Source organism: Fulmarus glacialis, unplaced genomic scaffold, assembly GCF_000690835.1.
Source record: "Fulmarus glacialis isolate BGI_N327 unplaced genomic scaffold, ASM69083v1 scaffold46230, whole genome shotgun sequence".
In the NCBI taxonomy this organism is placed as follows: Eukaryota; Metazoa; Chordata; class Aves; order Procellariiformes; family Procellariidae; genus Fulmarus; species Fulmarus glacialis.
The window spans coordinates 17,168-34,785 of NW_009190606.1; the positions used below are offsets into that span (position 1 = coordinate 17,168).

Here is a 17,618-nt window from a genome sequence, read left to right on the forward strand (position 1 = left end):
CAGAAGCACAAGGTATCTTACTTTGCTGGTGATGCCTTGTCTTTGTATTATAGCAAGACTTTAGAACATCTATGTCCTTCAGTTCAGTCAGTGCAGCACTTATAAGAAAGCTGTCAAACCACTCGTTATCTCAAGTGTCATGACCAATGTTTGGAATTTTTAAAAAATGTATAGGGTAGGGATTTTTCTCCAAGAGGGGAAGGAAAGGGTAGAGAAGGAATATGCTTCTTACTGGACTAGAAGTGTGGCTTCCAGAGAAAACACTGGGCTCCTTATTAGCTCACTTTGGATAGGAGGGAAAAAAGGTTGCTAGTTTTTCTTTTTCCCACCCATCTTTCCTGGCCAAGAGAGATGAGGAGAAAGAAAGAGATGGTGAAAAGAAGACAGATATCAGTAGGCAGGATGGATAGCATTGTGTGAGCTTACAAATCTGCTACCACTTTCCCTAAGAGCTTGCTGTGGGCTAACATCAAAAGTTTAGCTATATGAGCTACTACCTTCTCACAGCAAAGAATTACTGTGAACAAGTGAAGAGACCTGTGGACTTGAGAACTTGCATGACAGAACCGAAACAGGAACCTCTTCTGTAATTTTAATATACATTTGTGTGCATTAATATACATTTGTTTGTGTATTTGTTGCGTCTGGAAGACATGAGACAGCTGAATTGGTTGACGACAAACAAGTATCTCCTTCAAAGAAGACTGCATAACAAGCTTCATGTCAAAGGCAAAAAGTAGGACAGCAACTTGTGTGTGGGGAGCCAAGGGGAAATCATCTCAGGGCTCAGGGAAAAGTCGTAGGCATGGATAAGACACAGGGCTCTTGGAAACATATGTATTACAGTAGCGGAGAATAGGACCCTCTTTGCTCTCAGCTGATGGGGAGTGAATTGTGCTGACATGTCTCCCGTCCTTCTGCTAGGCTCTCGAAGTGGAGTGCAATTCCCACAGGGCCGTTTGTGCAGATGTGATGAGGAGGGGCTGGGAGCTGAGCCAGAAGAACCCCGCACGCCAGGAAGACATTCTGAGGCAGACAAACAACCTCCAGAAGTTGTGGCAGCAGCTCCAAGATGAGGTGGCTGATCGCAAAAACCGGCTGCAGGCAGCAGCTCTCATCAAACAGGTAAGCGGGGCTCTGCTATGATGTGTGGTACGGGGGACATGGATGTGGTTCAGTTCTGCCCCATGCCCCCACATGCAGGGCAACAGTGGCAGGAAGCCTTCAGGTGTCGGTCTTAAAAAAGATCTCCGTCAGAGAAGTCTCAATCCTCCTGCAAGCCAGCCAGGCAGAAGATTTGAGCAGCTGGGAGTTGCTCTAAGTTAAAAATGCTAACGGAATAGCTCACATAATAGCACTGATGCAGAGTCTTTTTTGAGGGTGGGATCAGGGTAGCTGTGTGACATTTTTCTTATATAAAAAAAAAAAAATCCCAAAACCAACAACAAAAGAAACATGCCATAAGACTTGGATCGACCATGAACTTCCCAAAGCCTGGGAAACGTTTGACCCTGCCATTCTGATCTACACTTTTACACCTACAAACGTTCACACATCTGCAAATAAAGAGCTTTTATAAAAGCAGCATTCACAAATCACGTAACATTATCTTAGGTATTCTTACTCTCCCTTTCCTAAGTTTTTTGCTCAGTCTGTTGTTCCCAGGAGATGCTTGAACAAAACTTGACAGCTTTGTTCTTGACAAAGTCTAAATTCTCTCTTCTGTCTAGTAAGTTTAATATCATTATGGTGGTTTAGTTCTTCTTCCTTTTTCCTTTACTACTATGGGTTTTCTTTTTTTCTGTTGTACCTTTATTCTATATCTCAAAGTCTTGTTCTGCTTTTTTACAACCATAGCCAGGCACACTGCAAATTCTGGAAAAAAGAAGAAAGCTTTTGTTGTAGACCAAGTTCATTGTTCGTTGTTGGACTATTCCTTAGAACCTTTAGTAAATATCTGTTGGCATCACGTGGTGCCTGCCGATGTCATATATTGTGGGTTCCTTTTACCACTGCCATTAAGGATCATAAGGTTTTAGTTACTTAGGAGTTTTTAAAGAGTTATATAGGCAATCCTTGAATCTATTTACTCACTGTGATTCTGTGAATTATCTGTGCTTGACGTGATCATGAAATACATCACGGATTTAGAGCTACCTTATTAATAGCTTTCACAACACCTGGAAGTAACCTTATAGCTACAGACCTAATGGCATTTCTGCCTTATTCATTATTTTCAAAAGAAGAAGCTGGATATGATACTTTCAGGATGAAAGCAAGTGTTTTCTTCCCTGTATTCCTTCAGTACTTTGCCGACATTGATGAAGCAAATTCATGGTTGCGAGAAAGGCAGCCCCTTCTGGCCAGCAAGGACTACGGAAAAGATGAATCAAGCGCCGAAGCGCTGTTGCATCGTCACTTGCGCCTGGAGAAGGAGATTGCAGCCTACTCCTCTGAGATGAGACGCCTGAAAGAGCAGGCTGACATTGCAGCAGAGAAAGCTCCAGCTGCAGTAAGTAGATGAGAGGTTATGTCACATTTTATTGACGAATATAAATTAAATGTTTTTTAATTATGTAAAATATTTTGATTTTGCCAGAACAGAATATTCCAAATGACCTAAACAAAAGCATTTTTTGAATTCAGAAGAAATTTTTCATTAGAATTGAGGCAAATTTTTAGCATGACAAAGAAGTTCATTGGCCTCTCATAGCCCACCTAGTTAGTGCTCTGTGAAATGCTAGAAATGTGTTCATCTATATTAGTTCCCTCTACTGGTCCTCACAAATACCTTCTCACTCTTTATTCTCGTAATGTTATTCATTTCAATCAGCTTTAAAAAGCAGACATTTAATCTAAACACCTTTACAAATTCTTTCTGCATCGTAATGTAGTGATGAACCATCCCACAGCTCCACAAGCAATTCACACCATCCCAGGATGGATGTTTAAGGCACGTGGGATGAAGTCAACCTCTGCAGATGCCCCTCTTTTTCACTGACTAGAAAGGGAACTTTTGACTTGAGATCAGCTCATTTGACAACAGAAGTTGGGGGAGACGAATGACATATTTCATAGCTTGCTTCTTTCAGACTTCTATGATCACTCAGTTTAGCCAAACCAGTTTGAGAGCTATGAGCACCACTTTGGGTCTTTACCTCATCATTCCAACATTAATTTTTATTAGAACAAAAATTGTATTGCTTTGTTACTAAACATGAAAAAGCGTGTGACAAGATGGTATCAACGTGCATACAAAAGCATTTATTCACTAGGGCACTCACAGGCTTTGAAAGTGGAAATGTTCAGGTGCTAAAATATCACCACAAATAGAACTGTGAGCGTAGTCGATTCCTCGGCTTGTTGGCAATTTTAAAAGTTAAAAAAACCAACACCCAACCTTGATGTGGGCAGAAAATGAGAATTTTCACTGAATCAATATATTTTAAAATGAGCTAAATGAAACTTCTTCTTTAAACAAAACTAAAACATTTTTTCAGTTATTTGGTTCATTCTTTCAGAATAAAACAAAGGAAACAGATTCAAACAAATACTGGAAATGTTTTGTTTAAAGGGTCAGAATGCTGTGATTTGAACTAGCAAGTCCAAATTTTCCCTCCATGTGAAGTTTTTATCTAAATCAGAAATATTCACCCATTGATTCTGTTAAATTTTGCTTAACAGATGGTGAAGACAGAAGCCCCAGGTGACTTAAACCAAAAGACAGCTAAGTTACCATTCAGTCGAACCTGGGCAACATCTGAAACTACATTCCCTGGAACCTCCAGTCCAGATGTTCATTTTCTTCCAGAGAACATCTGGAAGACCCAAGATGAAATAGATTCACTTTATGAAAATCTACAGAGCATGGCTGAGGTATAGTATCTTCTGCAATGCTTTGCAGTTCACAGAAATATGCAATGCAAAGTGAGGTCAAGTGCTGTGCCAGCTTCTGCTTTTCAGTTTAATAATGTGCCTCAATCCTGTGAAGTCCTGTGGAACTTCAAGGCTTGAGATTATCATTGAAGTTTTGTATCAAAACGCATTTTATGTTGGCAAACTTCCCATTTCCCTTCTAGTCTTTTTACTTTACAAGGAGCGAATTCTTTTGTGCAGTCTTTTTTTTTCTTTTTTTTTTTTTTTTTTTTTTCCCTCTAATGTTTGCTTGATGCAGCTCCTAAATCTTTGGGCTGGCTTACCTGATACAAGAAAAAATAAACAACCGTAATCTGCATTCTCCATTTATTACTTTTCACTCCCACCTGCCGCAATCCTGCCCTAAAGACTAACAAAAACATGTTGTATGGGACTTTTACATATTCCTGAGATTACTGAGGTAAATCTTCAGTCAGCAGCAGCAAGCAGCACAGCGGCCTTGCTGCCTGTCAGGGGCTGAGCACTCTCCAACTGCTTCTCTTATGCCTTTAAACTGCTCTTGCTCTGAGAAAAAGTATTGTGGTCTTAAGGTAACCTGTTCTCTTTCAGCAGTGTCTGGCAAAACTACTAAGCTACCACTTGTGTATTGCAGTTTAAATGCAAGGATCTTTTTTTTTTTCTTCAAACAACAAGGAGTTATTACAGCAATACTTAAGTCTTCATCTTTTTTACAGGACAGAAAAAAGGCTCTGGAGGAGATGATTGGATATTACCGCTTCTGTAGCTCTTGCGAAGAATTTCAGTCATGGATGAAAGTTAAAGAGAACATTTTCCGGACTCTGCAGCCTCAAGCAGACAATGTGGAGGTCATGCAGCAGAAATACCAGGTACCCATTTTCCGTGCTCACAGATGACACCTTTTAAATCAGACTGACCTTGGGAGAATAGATAAAGTTGAGAAATGAAGCTTTGAGAGTCTTTTCATTCATTTCAACTTATGGTGTCATGCATAGATCAGATATTTCTTTCATATAAACTATGCCAAGCTTATTGAAGCTGATGTAATTATGTCCCTTCAACTTCTCTTGTGGATGTGGTATCTCCTGTACAAATATCATGGTACTGAAGGACTCTTTTTGTGGTTTATCTTATGCCACTTGAAGAAAAATGCCAGATGATGAAAAAATCCTGCAGTGCACTTGCATCCCAGTGGAGTGAGATATACGTGCATATGTGTAGTGTGCATACCAGGGGAGGTCAGGAGGGCTATAGGGGAACTACCTGCACAGGTGTGTATGGTGTCAGCAGACAGGTAAATGGAGAAGCCAACTGTAAAAGTGGGAGATGAGTGGATATGACGGATTATTGAAAATCGTTTCCATAGAAATGGAAAAACCTCAAGTTCTGCATTCTTGTATCTTTCCTATTTTAGAGCTTTTTAATGGAACTGGCTGCAGGCAAAGGCCAGCTGGGAGATATTGAAAACTTAGCCATTAAATATGGAAAGATCAGTCCCAGCAAATATTCTGAGATCCAGATTTGGCTGGAAGAGATCAACAGCAGGTAAAGGTGCTACTGATAAAACAGAGGATTGTTTCATGGGGGCAATTGGAGAGCTGACCTTTCACGCCCGATCTGGACTACACTGAGAGAATACCCGTGTGATAGATTTTTAACTCCCAGAATTGGCCTGAGGGGAGGTTTTCGCGTGCGGCTGAGGTTTGCGGTATTCAGGTGCGGCTATTGCCACCAACCAGGGACTGGGGCAGGGGCTGCTCCCTGGGGCCTGGGCTGGGCCTCGCAGCCGGGGCCTGTCCCACTGCCCCAGCCAGGGAGCAGGGCAGGCGGGGTGGGCAGCCCATAGTCCCCATGGCCCAACTAGTCTGTGGTGAGGGGGCAGGGCTGTGGCCTGGCCAGGAAGCCCATTTTTGGTGTGAGGCCTAGGCCTGGGCCAGACTGTCAGAGCACAGCGAGGGTCCGGCTGCTCCCTTTGGGCTGTGGAGCCAGTGTGGGCAGAGGGGCCTCAGCATGCAGGGCCAGTCCCACAGGGAGGTGAGCGGGGCAGGCCTGGGATGGTAGCCGGGACCAGAGGTGAGTCCCAATCCTCGGAGCTGCCTGGCAGCCTGCCCTCACTGTCGCCTGTGGGAAGGGGGCAGCCCTCAGCTACACTGGCCCTAGGGTGGCCCTGAGCCTGGTGTCATGCCTCCAGGACTGGGGGGTGCTTGTAGGCCCCTGACACTGAGATATTTAAACTGCAGCAATTTGTGCATGTGTGTTAAAGCACAACATGAATCCACCCACAAATGACAGAGATGGATTCAGAGCAGTTCTGTCTCTATTGCACAGCAGCAGCTGATTTGGATACTTAAACATCAGGGTGAGGGTGCCGTTCACAATATTGAAAGGAACATCAAACCCTGTTTGACTTCACCAAGTATGTTTAGTACCTGTTGTGTACATACTCCTGGCACCATGCCACCCAGCTGGAACTGAGAGGCACAGCCGGGTCCTGATTTTGAACACTGTTGTTTATTGGCGTAATGTCCAGTGTGTTCTGGTCACCTGAGCAGGATGCCTTTGCTTGAGATGGCGCTGAGATGAACTTTAAGGCTGTGGGGGAGTGCTAGTGTTCACCCCTTCAGCCCACTTAAGTCCTGATGAAATCTTTATACAAGACTTTTTCTGAATAGAAAAAGGATATAGCTCATGTATAACAGTCTATAAATTGCATCTGCTCCTTAGGTGAACACAAGTTTTGGGGTAGTGGCTGAGGCTAGATGCAAGTAATCAGGTTATCTCTCTCCAAGGTGGGAACGCATGGAAACCCTGAAGGAGGAGAAGGGCTCTGAGCTGATTGGAGTGGCTGATGTGAGGACGTTTCTTCAGGACTGTCAGAGCGTAGGAGTGCTACTGGAAGACAAGATGGTCCAACTCAGGAATCTGGAACCAGGGAACTCACCTGCTGGGCTGGAGTCAGACAAGCGCAAACTGTCTACAGTTGAGAGAGAGGTCCTGGTGATAGAGAGGAAAATTGAATACTTGAGGAGTGTTGCAAAATCGTAAGGAACCTGCTCTTTGTTTCCGTATTCTTTGCTAGTTCTCTAAGATCATGTTGTAAATTATGGCTGTAAAGACAATGAGCAGGTTGTGAAGTTTCTCTTGAAGTTTCTCTTTCTAGCAACCTGAAGAACTGACTTGCCTGATGGATTGAGATCATCTCTCTTGAATATGGCTGGGTGATTGGTGAAGTGATTGCTTCCAGACTTCACTGTTGTAGGAGAATAAATACCACAGGATTGTTTGTGGCTCTAACAAATTATCTCTACTAATGGGAGTTACTTCGACATTTTGAACTAGGTATCATTTAGGTCCTGAAAGAGGGTAATCGGGGCAAGCAAGGATGAGGGAAGAAAGCAGAGAATTGTGCACAGGAGTTTGAATTTGAAATATAAATTTAAAGTTTTTTACTTCTTTAAGTTTTCTGTAGATTCACAAAGGGAATGAATCATTGAACTACAACAGCGTTACCGGAGTCTTTCACAGGGATGCACTTTCTGCAGTACACCATATTCGCACCAATATTTCTTGCTAGTGTGGAGCATTTGTTGCCTTAGCTGACTTTCTTTTTAATGGAAGTGTAAATATCCAAATCTATTCCTTTTAAAGAGTATTGGCTCAATCTCTAAATGCCTGAAGTGTTCATCCATTTGAATGTATTTTATTTCCTCTTGTAGGATTAAGGACACCAACCCTGCAGAGAGCAGGGCCATCACTGAGCAGGTGGAGAACATGGAGAGGCTTCTGGCAAAGCTAAAGCTGGAGACCCAAAAGAAGCAGGACATTCTGCAGCAGGCCCAAAATCAACAGTCATTCCTGCAAGACAGCCGCAGGCTATTGCTGTGGGCAGAAGGCATTCGGGAGAAACTGAGCAGTGAAGAAATGGGTGTGGACGTGGCTTCTGCAGAACAATTGCTGAAGGAACATCAGGACCTGCTGAAAGAAATTAGGTCTCAGAAAGAAAGGTAGAGAGATTCTGTCAGGGTGGGCAGAGTGGGGTGATATGACAACAGTGCTGTGAAGATGAAACATGTTCATCGTATACATAAATTGTGTGTGAAAGTGATGCCAAGAGTTTATTCAAATGGTCTTGAAACTTAGTGTGAAAAGGAGACTGCGGAACACAGAATCCAGTTAGTTTTGCATACTTATCCTGATGGCAGATGGAAGGGGGAAGGAGGAGCTGTATGTTTGGAGTAGTATTCCACAAGCTCTCCTGACACTCAGATAGTGCCATCTGCACTTTATTTCAGTTCCCCTAGTCCTGCCCTTTTCAGGCCTTATGCTTCCAGTTGCCATCATCTTCAGTTCTCCTTCTGCACTATCATGAAGTTCCAGATACTGAGTTGGCCCTCCTCTCCCTTCTAATGGGAAAGCCTGCTTATATGGGCTTTTAATCCAAATGGGGAAATCTCACCTACTGCCTCCAGCATGTATCCCTGAGCAAATAACCAGCTGTACTTTGTAATGCACAACCATGGCTAGTAGGAGAAGAGTGAAAGGGAGGGAGGGAGGGAAGCTTAATGTTTAGGCACTGCCAAGAGAGCAAAAAGCTCTGATGAAAGAGAATTCATATTCCCTCATGCAGTGAGGTCTCACTTTTCTTTTTGACTCTGGGAAGATTTGTGCAGCTGGAAGAGCTAGGGCGCAAAGTAATCAACAAACAACCCAGTAACAGCAGGACCATAGATGTCTACCAGTCCATGGAGAGGCTTGCCGAGGAGAACAAAGAGCTGGAGAAAATGTGGGAACAGCGACGGAAAAAGCTGCAGGACGGCCTGGAATTGCAGAAGTTCAATAGGGAGGGAGACCGTATCAATGCAGCCCTCTCTGGCCATGAGGCCTTTCTCCGGGGGCATGACCTTGGGGTATGTACAGCAGCTGATTTTGTTTTCTCCTACTTTGTCTCCCCATCCAGGGAATAGCAACAATTTTCTTAATTAGATCAGTTTCCTCATTCTTATGGTCATGGCATTTTAATACTTGGAAACTAGACTTTCAGGTTCTTACTAATGTTCTTATGTTCTTACTCATCTTAATGAGAACAAAGCTCATTGTCTCTCAAAAAACATTTTGAAAACAGCTGGAGTTGTGATTTGTTGTTGTGTTTGTATATACAATTGACTCATCAGTTTGGTGACTAACCATTTAAAAAAAAAAAGGTTTCGGCCTGAACATAATTAATTTTTTTTTTTGTGAAGTAAAAATTTAAAAAATAAAGCTGTTTCTTTTCATTGAGTAGTTTAAAAATATTAAAGCAAATGAAGGGAAAAAACAAATGCAGGCAATATTCACAAGATCAGTGACAGAGGAGGTTGTAGTATCTCACCATCTTTTATGTTTTGAGCTGAAACTGAAACTTTGATACTTTTGGGTCAACTAAGCGGAATAAAGTTTTACTTAGTTACGGCCTTTCATATTGCAAGTACCTAGATGTGCCAGAGTGCTGGCATAAATTCAGAATGCAGATTTTCTTAAAAGGTGAAAATGAAACCATAATGGAAACGTAAAACAGCAGAATCGGATATGACACAAACCTAAACACCTGCTGCTTGTTTGTAGCCCTGAACATCCTTAGGCACATGCAAAATGTACACTCTATCTCCTGCCTGAAAAAGAAGGGGGAAAATAACGTCCAAAATTTTTTTTCACTGCTACAGAAACAACATATGACCAAGAAAAAACTTCATCAAATTTTCTTTATTAAATGCAGGACCACGTAGATGCTGTTCGAAGCCTGCTGAAGCAACATCAGGAATTTGAACAACTGCTGATGGCACTGAAGAGACGAGTTGAAGCACTTAATGAAAATGGGGTGAACCTAATAGAGAGCGGGCACTTTGCGTCTCACATGTGAGTCCAAAATCCTTCCTTTTTTGTGTAGTTTTAATAAATGATCCAGTGTGATTAGGGTGAGATGAAAAACTTTCACTGAGCCAGGATTTAGTTGACCTCCAAGCTGTGATCTGCTGGGTGAGGGGGGGAAAAGGGATTTTTTTTTAAAAAAAATACAGACTTCCTGTGCTCTCAGGACAAATAAGCTAAATGCTTTAGGTTAAAAGTGGCACTTGACAGAACGCTAAAATAATTCGCCTTGTATCATAAATTACATATAGTGTTAAAACTTCTTTAATGTAAACTCATTAAATGCCTACATAAAACAAATTTTCCTTCATTTATCGGTATCACGTATTAGAACTAATGTTTGTTGTTAAAAAGTTACAGAAGACTTCACAAGGAAATAACTCATCAGGAGCAGCTCCTTCATGTTTTTGTCGAAGCTGAACTGTCATCTGTAATTTCTTTACTGTGCTAGAGCCACTACAATCTAGTAAGGGGACCTCTGCATAAGCAAGAATTAGAAATATAGGATCAGAATGGACCTCTTGGATCAAAAAGACCGTGTTCTTGTGATCACAAGTGGTAATGTCTTGAAAATTCCCTCCACAAATTTATAAAACTGCTCTTAAAATCTGATTTCTTGCCAGCACTACTACCATTAGAAGGCCATTCCAGAGCCTCATTGCACTCAATCACAGAGAAAATTATTAGTTAAGGTGGAATATTTGGGAAAGAGAGGGGTCTGGGTGTTTTAGACAAACATACATGACTGCCATTCACTAATGTAAGACAGCCATACAAAAGGAAAATCCAGAGCAGCTGGCAAGCAATAGCTGCTTTCCAGATGAGCCCAGCATGGTCAGGGGACATGGTCATATACCCCTTTGTCCTGTCAACAGAGGTGTTGAACTAGATTCCATTTATATCATAGCCATGACTACAGTACCACCAAGGGGAACCAATATGACTAGTACTGCATTGGACTTCCTGTTTTTTTTGGTAGTATCGAAGAGAGAATGGTCACTCTCCGGCAAAGGTGGGAGCGGCTGATACAAAGCAATGCCAAGAGAAAACAGAGGTTGTTCGATTCCCTACAGCTGCAGGTAAAAGGACTGATACTGCAGATTTGGTCAGGCATGTGTGAAGTAATTTTACCCTTAATATGGGACAAATCTCAAACTGCTGAGCATTCCTACTGCAGCTCACTTTCTCTTTGTCTATGAGACAGAGAATTTCCCTTTCCAGGGAGCAGGTGATGCATTGGTGATAAATCTCACAAAGCCATAACCATAGCAAAATACCAAAACAAAAATGGAGATATTGAATGAAAAGTGTCAACAGAATGTTTTGTCTTCTGGATAAATTTATTCTGCTCATTACTTATTATTGTTCTGGGCCTTAATAATTTGGCAAAGTTACTTACAGTAACTGTACTTTTGCCACCAAATTTAGCTTCCAGTGCGGAGATACGAAGTTATACTGGAGGATTGGACCACTTATGGTTAAAATAGTCTATCAATAATGCAAACCTTCACTGACAATTAAAGGCAACAGATTAGTATAAATGTGGTAAAAAAGGGACTAAGATACTACTCTGAGGGCTTAAAAACTCATCAATGGTTCAAGATCATACCTCTTCAATTAAGAGTGTTGATTATGTAGAACAACTTTTATATGAAAATATATCACATTTCCTAACTGTTAGAAAAAAAAAATCAGGGCTTGATCCTAACAGCAAGGATGCACCGCAAACCCACACAGAATCAGAAGTTAAATCAATTTAATCCTGTTTGTTTCTGTAAGGAATTTAATCGTGATGCTGCTGAGATTTTGATATGGATGGAAGAGAAGTACAAGATTGCATCAGATGAATCCTATCGTGATCCAACAAATGTTCTACGCAAACTGAAGTGGCATGAGGCTGCTGAGAAGGAAATGATGGCTAATGAGGAGCACTTTGCAACACTGATAAAGGTGAAGGCAGTTTTGGAGTTAAGTCTTCCATCTTGTCCCAAACTTCATAGATGCTGATCTGCTCAAAAAAATGATATGCTGTGTTTCTCCAGAAAGGAAATCAACTGATTCAAGAAAGCCATTATGCCGCAGTTTCCATCCAGGAGAAGATGACAGAGCTTCAAAAGAAGTGGAAGAAATTGTATGGCAAGATGATAGAGCGAGGTGACAAGCTGAGACAAGCTGGGCAGCAAGAACAGCTCATGGAACTGCTCCAGGTCAGGTGGTGATGGGCAACAGAGGGGAGGAATGGCCTAGGAGCCTGGTTCCTCTGTTGCGTGGTCCTCACAAAAAAGAACAGAATACCATCCAGATAAAAGTGTTTTTTAAGGTGTCCATTTCGTCTACAGTCTCAGGAGAGAAAACCCAACATAATGCTGACCAAGCTCACTCCAAAGCTATGAGAGCTCACTCCAAAGCTATGAGAAGAATAACAGTGCCAGCACAGCACCAAGACACAAAGCTGTTGAACTCAGGCTCAGCACTGCATTTGTGTGGCCATCCTGTACTGGGAAAACAATCAAAACTCTCTGCATGGGTCAATGCTGTGCAAGCATAACTGCTTGCTGGGAATCAGTTTGGGGGTTGGAGGCATGGCACTGTATTAAGTGCATTGTCATCCAGGCAAATTGTATAAGAGGAACAATGTGCTATGAAGCTGTTTCGATACCAGTATGTCATGGAACTGCTGTTGTAGCTACAATCTGAAGCCTTTGCAGATTGTTTGATTGTTTTGTATTATGTCACTGAAGATAGTTCAAAGAGACTGTTTTTAACGATGTGCTTTAGTGTCTCAGAGAGAAGAGTACTCCAAAATAGTGTGCAAAACAAAATATTCCCAGGAGATGCCTCTTAGAGACACCTGGCCATCATGTTACCAAGAAAGGACATATGGATTTAAAAATTGTGTCCAGGAAACTGTCATGGGAGGGGCTGAATGAAAGAAAATTATGTTGAAAGGTCAGTATGAGTGTGCCGTAATCTTTTCCTGGCAGGATGCCAAAAAGAAGATAGAGAAAATTGAGAAAGTTCTTCAGGAATCTGAGACAGGCCATGATTTGCGCTCCAGCCGTGATCTACTCAAGCAGCACAGACAGCTGGAACATGAGACACGTGAGCTGGCGGAGAAGATGAACTCTATTGTATCTCATGCGAGGAAAATGGCCACCAATCACTTTGACTCCCAGAGGATTCTGGATGAAACACAGAAATATCTGAGAAGGTGAGGTGTCACTCTCTTTTTGTCTCCACCCCTTGTGACAAATAGCATTTTTTGTTCAACCTTCTAGAAAATGTCTTTTGGTTGATTAGGTTTAACCCATATTCAGGAATGATTTCTTCTCCCAGTTGTACCACAACTGTGCTTTGATCTGCACCTACACAGCTGCCTGTTGACCCACCTCAACCTTTATTACTGGACCTTGCTCCCCTCCTCCTGCACTCCTCCTCTAGTCCTTTGCTTATCCATAGGTCATTCACTGCTTTCTAAGAGGTGACTAGTTTCTTAAAACATCACAGGACAAGCCTAGAACTTCAAAAGTGTAAATCACTTTTTCTCTGCTTACGTTTAGTGTTATCATATAAGTCTACTTGCCAAAAGTAGCCTTCTGGAGAAGGGATTCTTTTATGTGCAGCCAGCACTAACCATTGAAATTTAATTGCAAAGTGTCCAGTGTTTTTTAATCTTCACAGTGGTATCATAGCCTAATTTGCTTGGCAGAATCAGGATAAAGCTTTGTTTTAACATATATTTAATGGATGACCCCTAGGTTTGAGTCTTTGCAAGCACCTCTCGATGAGAGGCGTAAGTTGCTGGAAGCTGCAGTGGATCTCTATGAGTTCTACCATTATCATGACATGGAACTGAACTGGATTAATGAGCGATTGCCTATTGCCCATTCCACCAACTGTGGGAAGTCCTTGGATGTGGCTCAAAGCCTGTTGCAAAAACACAAGGTACTCGTTTAATCAAGTGTATTATAGCATGTTAGCGCACTGCATTTCACCTCAGCCTGCAACCAGCACCTGCACAGTTGTCCTTTACCTTCAGGAAGGCCGCTGCAAGCAAAATGTATTGCCACACTTTCAGTGAGTACATTCACTGCTTCCAGCACTAGCCCAGCTAAAATGGTTCCAGTGGATTAAGACAAGTCAGCAATGTGGTGGTGATTTTCAGAGCAAACATGAAATTCCTGCAGGAACTGCAAAATTTGTCATATTTTGCAGTATTATTATTCTGAGAAATTTTGTAGCTCTTCCCATTAGAAGTGGATAAAAAGCTAGTGTACCTCATACTAAATAGAAAAAACGAGGTTTTTGCTTTGTGGATTGATCTGGGTTGAATATTTTGACTGTTACATGCTCATCCTATTTTAGTTCTATGCTTGCTGCTTCATTACACACGCAGTCTTGAGGTATGTGCACGCTAGATTCTTTAGGAGAGCGTGTAACAGCCATTTAATGTTTATTTTAGTTCTGTACCACTTGTAAAATGGTTTGAACAAGCCACAGTCAATACATTTATAAAGACAAGTTAACACTAATTTCTGGAGAGTTTGATCCTTTGTGGCAGTTCCTCACAGCCAGAGGGGCACCTCAAACCCGCCCTGCACCACAGGCAACATTGGATTTTGCAGCACCTGGATTGCAAGTTCCATGAGAAAGGTTATAAGACCAGTGGGGAGGATTTATGGAGCAGGAGTCTAATGATTTTCATGGTACTATTGACAATGTCTCTCCTCCCATCATCCTCCAGCCCGTTCATCTTCTGGGATATTTTATTTTCCCATCCGCAGTTCAACACTCTTTTCTGAATCCCCCAGTTTTGTGTCTCATCCCTTGTCCTGCTCCATCTCCCAAACCTCCCTGGCTGCTGGGCAGGGGAAGGGGCAGGTGCATGGTAAGGAGAAGGGGTAGAACCAGGCCAGAACACCAGGCTGAGGACTTCGGTGACTAACGCTGAGGATGTAGGGAACTTAAGGGATGTCTGCTGCCACCTTACAGACTCTTATCTCCTCCATCAATGGTAGCACCAAGAACAGAGTGTTATGCAAGCGGGGCTGAGACTGGTGGCTGGGATTGCAGCTGTTGTGGAAACAGACAGTTCCTTGTGTCCACTGGCTATACTCTGCCCACCGTCACCAGCTGCCAGTTTTGTGTAGGACGAGGAGCACATAGAATTTCTTTGTCCTCGCATACCCTTCCTTTATTCCTATATTTTCTTTTATCTCATTCCCAGGAACTGCAGGCAGAAGTGAATGCCCACAAACAGCAAGTCCAGCGGGTCCTGGATAAAGGAAAGACAATGATTGTAGGCCAGCACCCATCAGCTCAGAAAATAAGTGAGAAATGCCAGGAGCTTGTGACTGCCTGGCAGGGCTTGGAAAAGGCCTGTGAGGAAAGGATGAAGCAGCTGCAGCACTCAGTTGGCTTCCAGGAGGTACAAATTACAGCCAAGTGCTTACACAGTAGCTTCTTCAGACAAACAAGAGGACCAAAGTTTTAAAGTGAATAACAAAACAGCTTTGCTGGGACTGGTATTCACTTCAGTTGCCTGAGGCCAGACTCATGGGAATGGAGGGCTGGGTTGCATAGCTGAATGCAGCCCCTACTCTAGAGCTGCTGCTCTAGAGGTTTGCCTTGGACTCCATACCCATCCCTTATGGTTGTGTGTAGAACACACATTTCTCCTAGTAGTAGCTCCTTTCTCAATATCTTTATACAGCCTCAGGCTTTGACTTAAGTAATGCAATGGATCCTGAACTGGCCCTTTATACTGGAGAATTATGACAAGGAAATCAGAAAAGAAGGGATCTCTTCTGCCATCCAATCTTTGCCTGTTCCAGGCAACAGTGTTCCAGGCAACAAAATGATACTGAGAAACTGATAACGCTCTTTCACTCTCAGAGTGAGTTAGGACTTTTGGCCTTATTATTTTCAACAGGATACTGGACCTTTATATTTAGCCTGTTTAAAAAAAAAATTGCATGCAAATATTTATCTCAATAATCCAAATTTTCTGTCACCAGTGGGTCACGTAGGAGTGCAGTTATTCAGATAACGCATGCAGTTTTGTAGCCATAAACAGCATTTGCACAGAGTTCACAGGCCCACCTAAAGTATGTTCCCTGGGGACTTTGCTTATCTGGCTCTTATTTCCTCCATCTATAAAAACAGCTGTCCATACTATAGGCTTTATGAAGCCTGATTTTTATAGGTGATTTGAACTTCTCAGGAAGGGGAAGGAGAAACATCACACTAATATTATAAAGTTAGCCCCTACCCTTAGTGAATAAGGTAAAGGAAGAGTCAAGTAAGGATAGTGATGTGAAGAAAGAAAATTGAGACAACTTGAAACTTACTGCCAGAGCTTTGATGCCTGGAGAAGACCTTAGTTATCCTACACTGAAGTCTTCCATCTGTGGCCTACTTCACCTTCGTATGATTTTACAGAACAACAGTGTGGAATAGCAGTTCTTGGGATTAAATATTCTTTATTTGTTATTTAATAAAATATCACTGTAAATCTTACAGTGCACCCTCCATTTAGAATTTATTCAGTCAAAAAAATGGCATAAGTATTTTGAAAGTTGAGGTAGAAACTAATTTGCTTTCTCTTTAACTGATAGTTTTTAATGAATACTTCAGACCTGGAGGCTTGGATAGCAGAAAAACTCCCACTTGTGACAAGCAAGGACTATGGTAAGGATGAAGATGGAACACTGAAACTCCTCAAGAAACATAAGGTATTTTTCTGCTTAAGTTCTGTACAGTGACCTGATCTTCTGGTTTGTCTGCGGCTGTAAAATTTTCTATCTCATTGATACTTAACTGTCCAGCCATCTACAAGATATTTCACATTGATGTACGTCTACATGTGAATGGACTGATAGAAGAGGTCAAAGCAGCTTACTAATATGGTTGGAAAAAATGTAGTTTGGAGAATGGTGAATATTCTCATCTTATTTTTCTGAGGCCAAAACTGATTATGATCTGATATCTGCTTTTCAGTCTCAACAGATGCATGCAGAAGCCTTATTTTTTTTCTAGAATCAAAGATACAGATAGAGTATTATTCCAGGAATACTTTTCTCTGCCTAATAATGGATCAGGAATTTCTAATTGTCTTTATTCACCTAACTTATTTGAATTTATGTACACTTTTTTTCCCAAAAAATTTTGCTAGAAAATGATCCAAAAGTCTTGGAAATGTCACATGCTTCCAGAAAGTTTTCCTCCTCTTTTAATGTCTCAATGGCTACACCATAGGCTGGTGCAAAAGTTCAAACAGTGGATATCTTGGACAACTGGCTCTCAATCCACTCTTTTCTCTGCCAGGCACTGGAGCATGAGATTGCTATTTACCAAAATTTGATGAAGGAACTGAGTGAAAGTGCCCAAACTCTTCCTCTTGTGGGCTCCATCCAGTATGTTGAGGTTGATGCACCAAAGGAACAAGTTCATTCAAGACTCCAGGAGCTGCAGGAACTAGCAGCAGCAAGGTATAAACTAGAACTGCCCCTTGGATCCTAGGTTTGATTTAAAGCCCACTGAAGTCAATAAAGGATATATCCAGTTACCTCACTGGAATTTAGATCATATCTGTTATCTCTCTTTCTTCAACTGTACTTAGGAAATTACTTGTTTCTATATTAGAATTCTGTGCACCTATGAGCTTTTCATTACTGCTAAGCAAGAACTCTACATTTTATTCAGGGATTTTTGCTACATATTAAGGATTTGAAGTCCCCAAATTTTCTCTCTACCCTTCTTCATCCTCCTGTAAAGTGACTTGAGATGCCGGATTCTGACTTGCCTTTGTGGTATTTGCT

General features: G+C 41.9%; 1 protein-coding gene across 1 annotated transcript in view; it reads left to right on the forward strand.

The window, feature by feature from the left end:
• SPTBN5 (spectrin, beta, non-erythrocytic 5) overlaps positions 1 to 17,288 on the forward strand; it is a gene marked incomplete at its 3' end in the record, with an annotated part of 30,291 nt that extends 13,003 nt beyond the window's left edge. Inside the window, exons 9-27 of the mRNA XM_009585861.1 lie at positions 1 to 12; positions 717 to 736; positions 925 to 1,125; positions 2,306 to 2,512; positions 3,685 to 3,876; positions 4,611 to 4,763; positions 5,309 to 5,439; positions 6,684 to 6,935; positions 7,611 to 7,898; positions 8,555 to 8,801; positions 9,647 to 9,786; positions 10,778 to 10,877; positions 11,578 to 11,748; positions 11,841 to 12,005; positions 12,783 to 13,009; positions 13,557 to 13,743; positions 15,026 to 15,226; positions 16,416 to 16,532; positions 17,125 to 17,288. The exon at positions 1 to 12 is cut by the window's left edge and continues 122 nt beyond it. Coding sequence (XP_009584156.1) covers positions 1 to 12; positions 717 to 736; positions 925 to 1,125; positions 2,306 to 2,512; positions 3,685 to 3,876; positions 4,611 to 4,763; positions 5,309 to 5,439; positions 6,684 to 6,935; positions 7,611 to 7,898; positions 8,555 to 8,801; positions 9,647 to 9,786; positions 10,778 to 10,877; positions 11,578 to 11,748; positions 11,841 to 12,005; positions 12,783 to 13,009; positions 13,557 to 13,743; positions 15,026 to 15,226; positions 16,416 to 16,532; positions 17,125 to 17,288 — 3,175 coding nt within the window. The remainder of the gene's footprint in view (positions 13 to 716; positions 737 to 924; positions 1,126 to 2,305; positions 2,513 to 3,684; positions 3,877 to 4,610; positions 4,764 to 5,308; positions 5,440 to 6,683; positions 6,936 to 7,610; positions 7,899 to 8,554; positions 8,802 to 9,646; positions 9,787 to 10,777; positions 10,878 to 11,577; positions 11,749 to 11,840; positions 12,006 to 12,782; positions 13,010 to 13,556; positions 13,744 to 15,025; positions 15,227 to 16,415; positions 16,533 to 17,124) is intronic.
• Between the last annotated feature and the right edge of the window lie 330 nt (positions 17,289 to 17,618).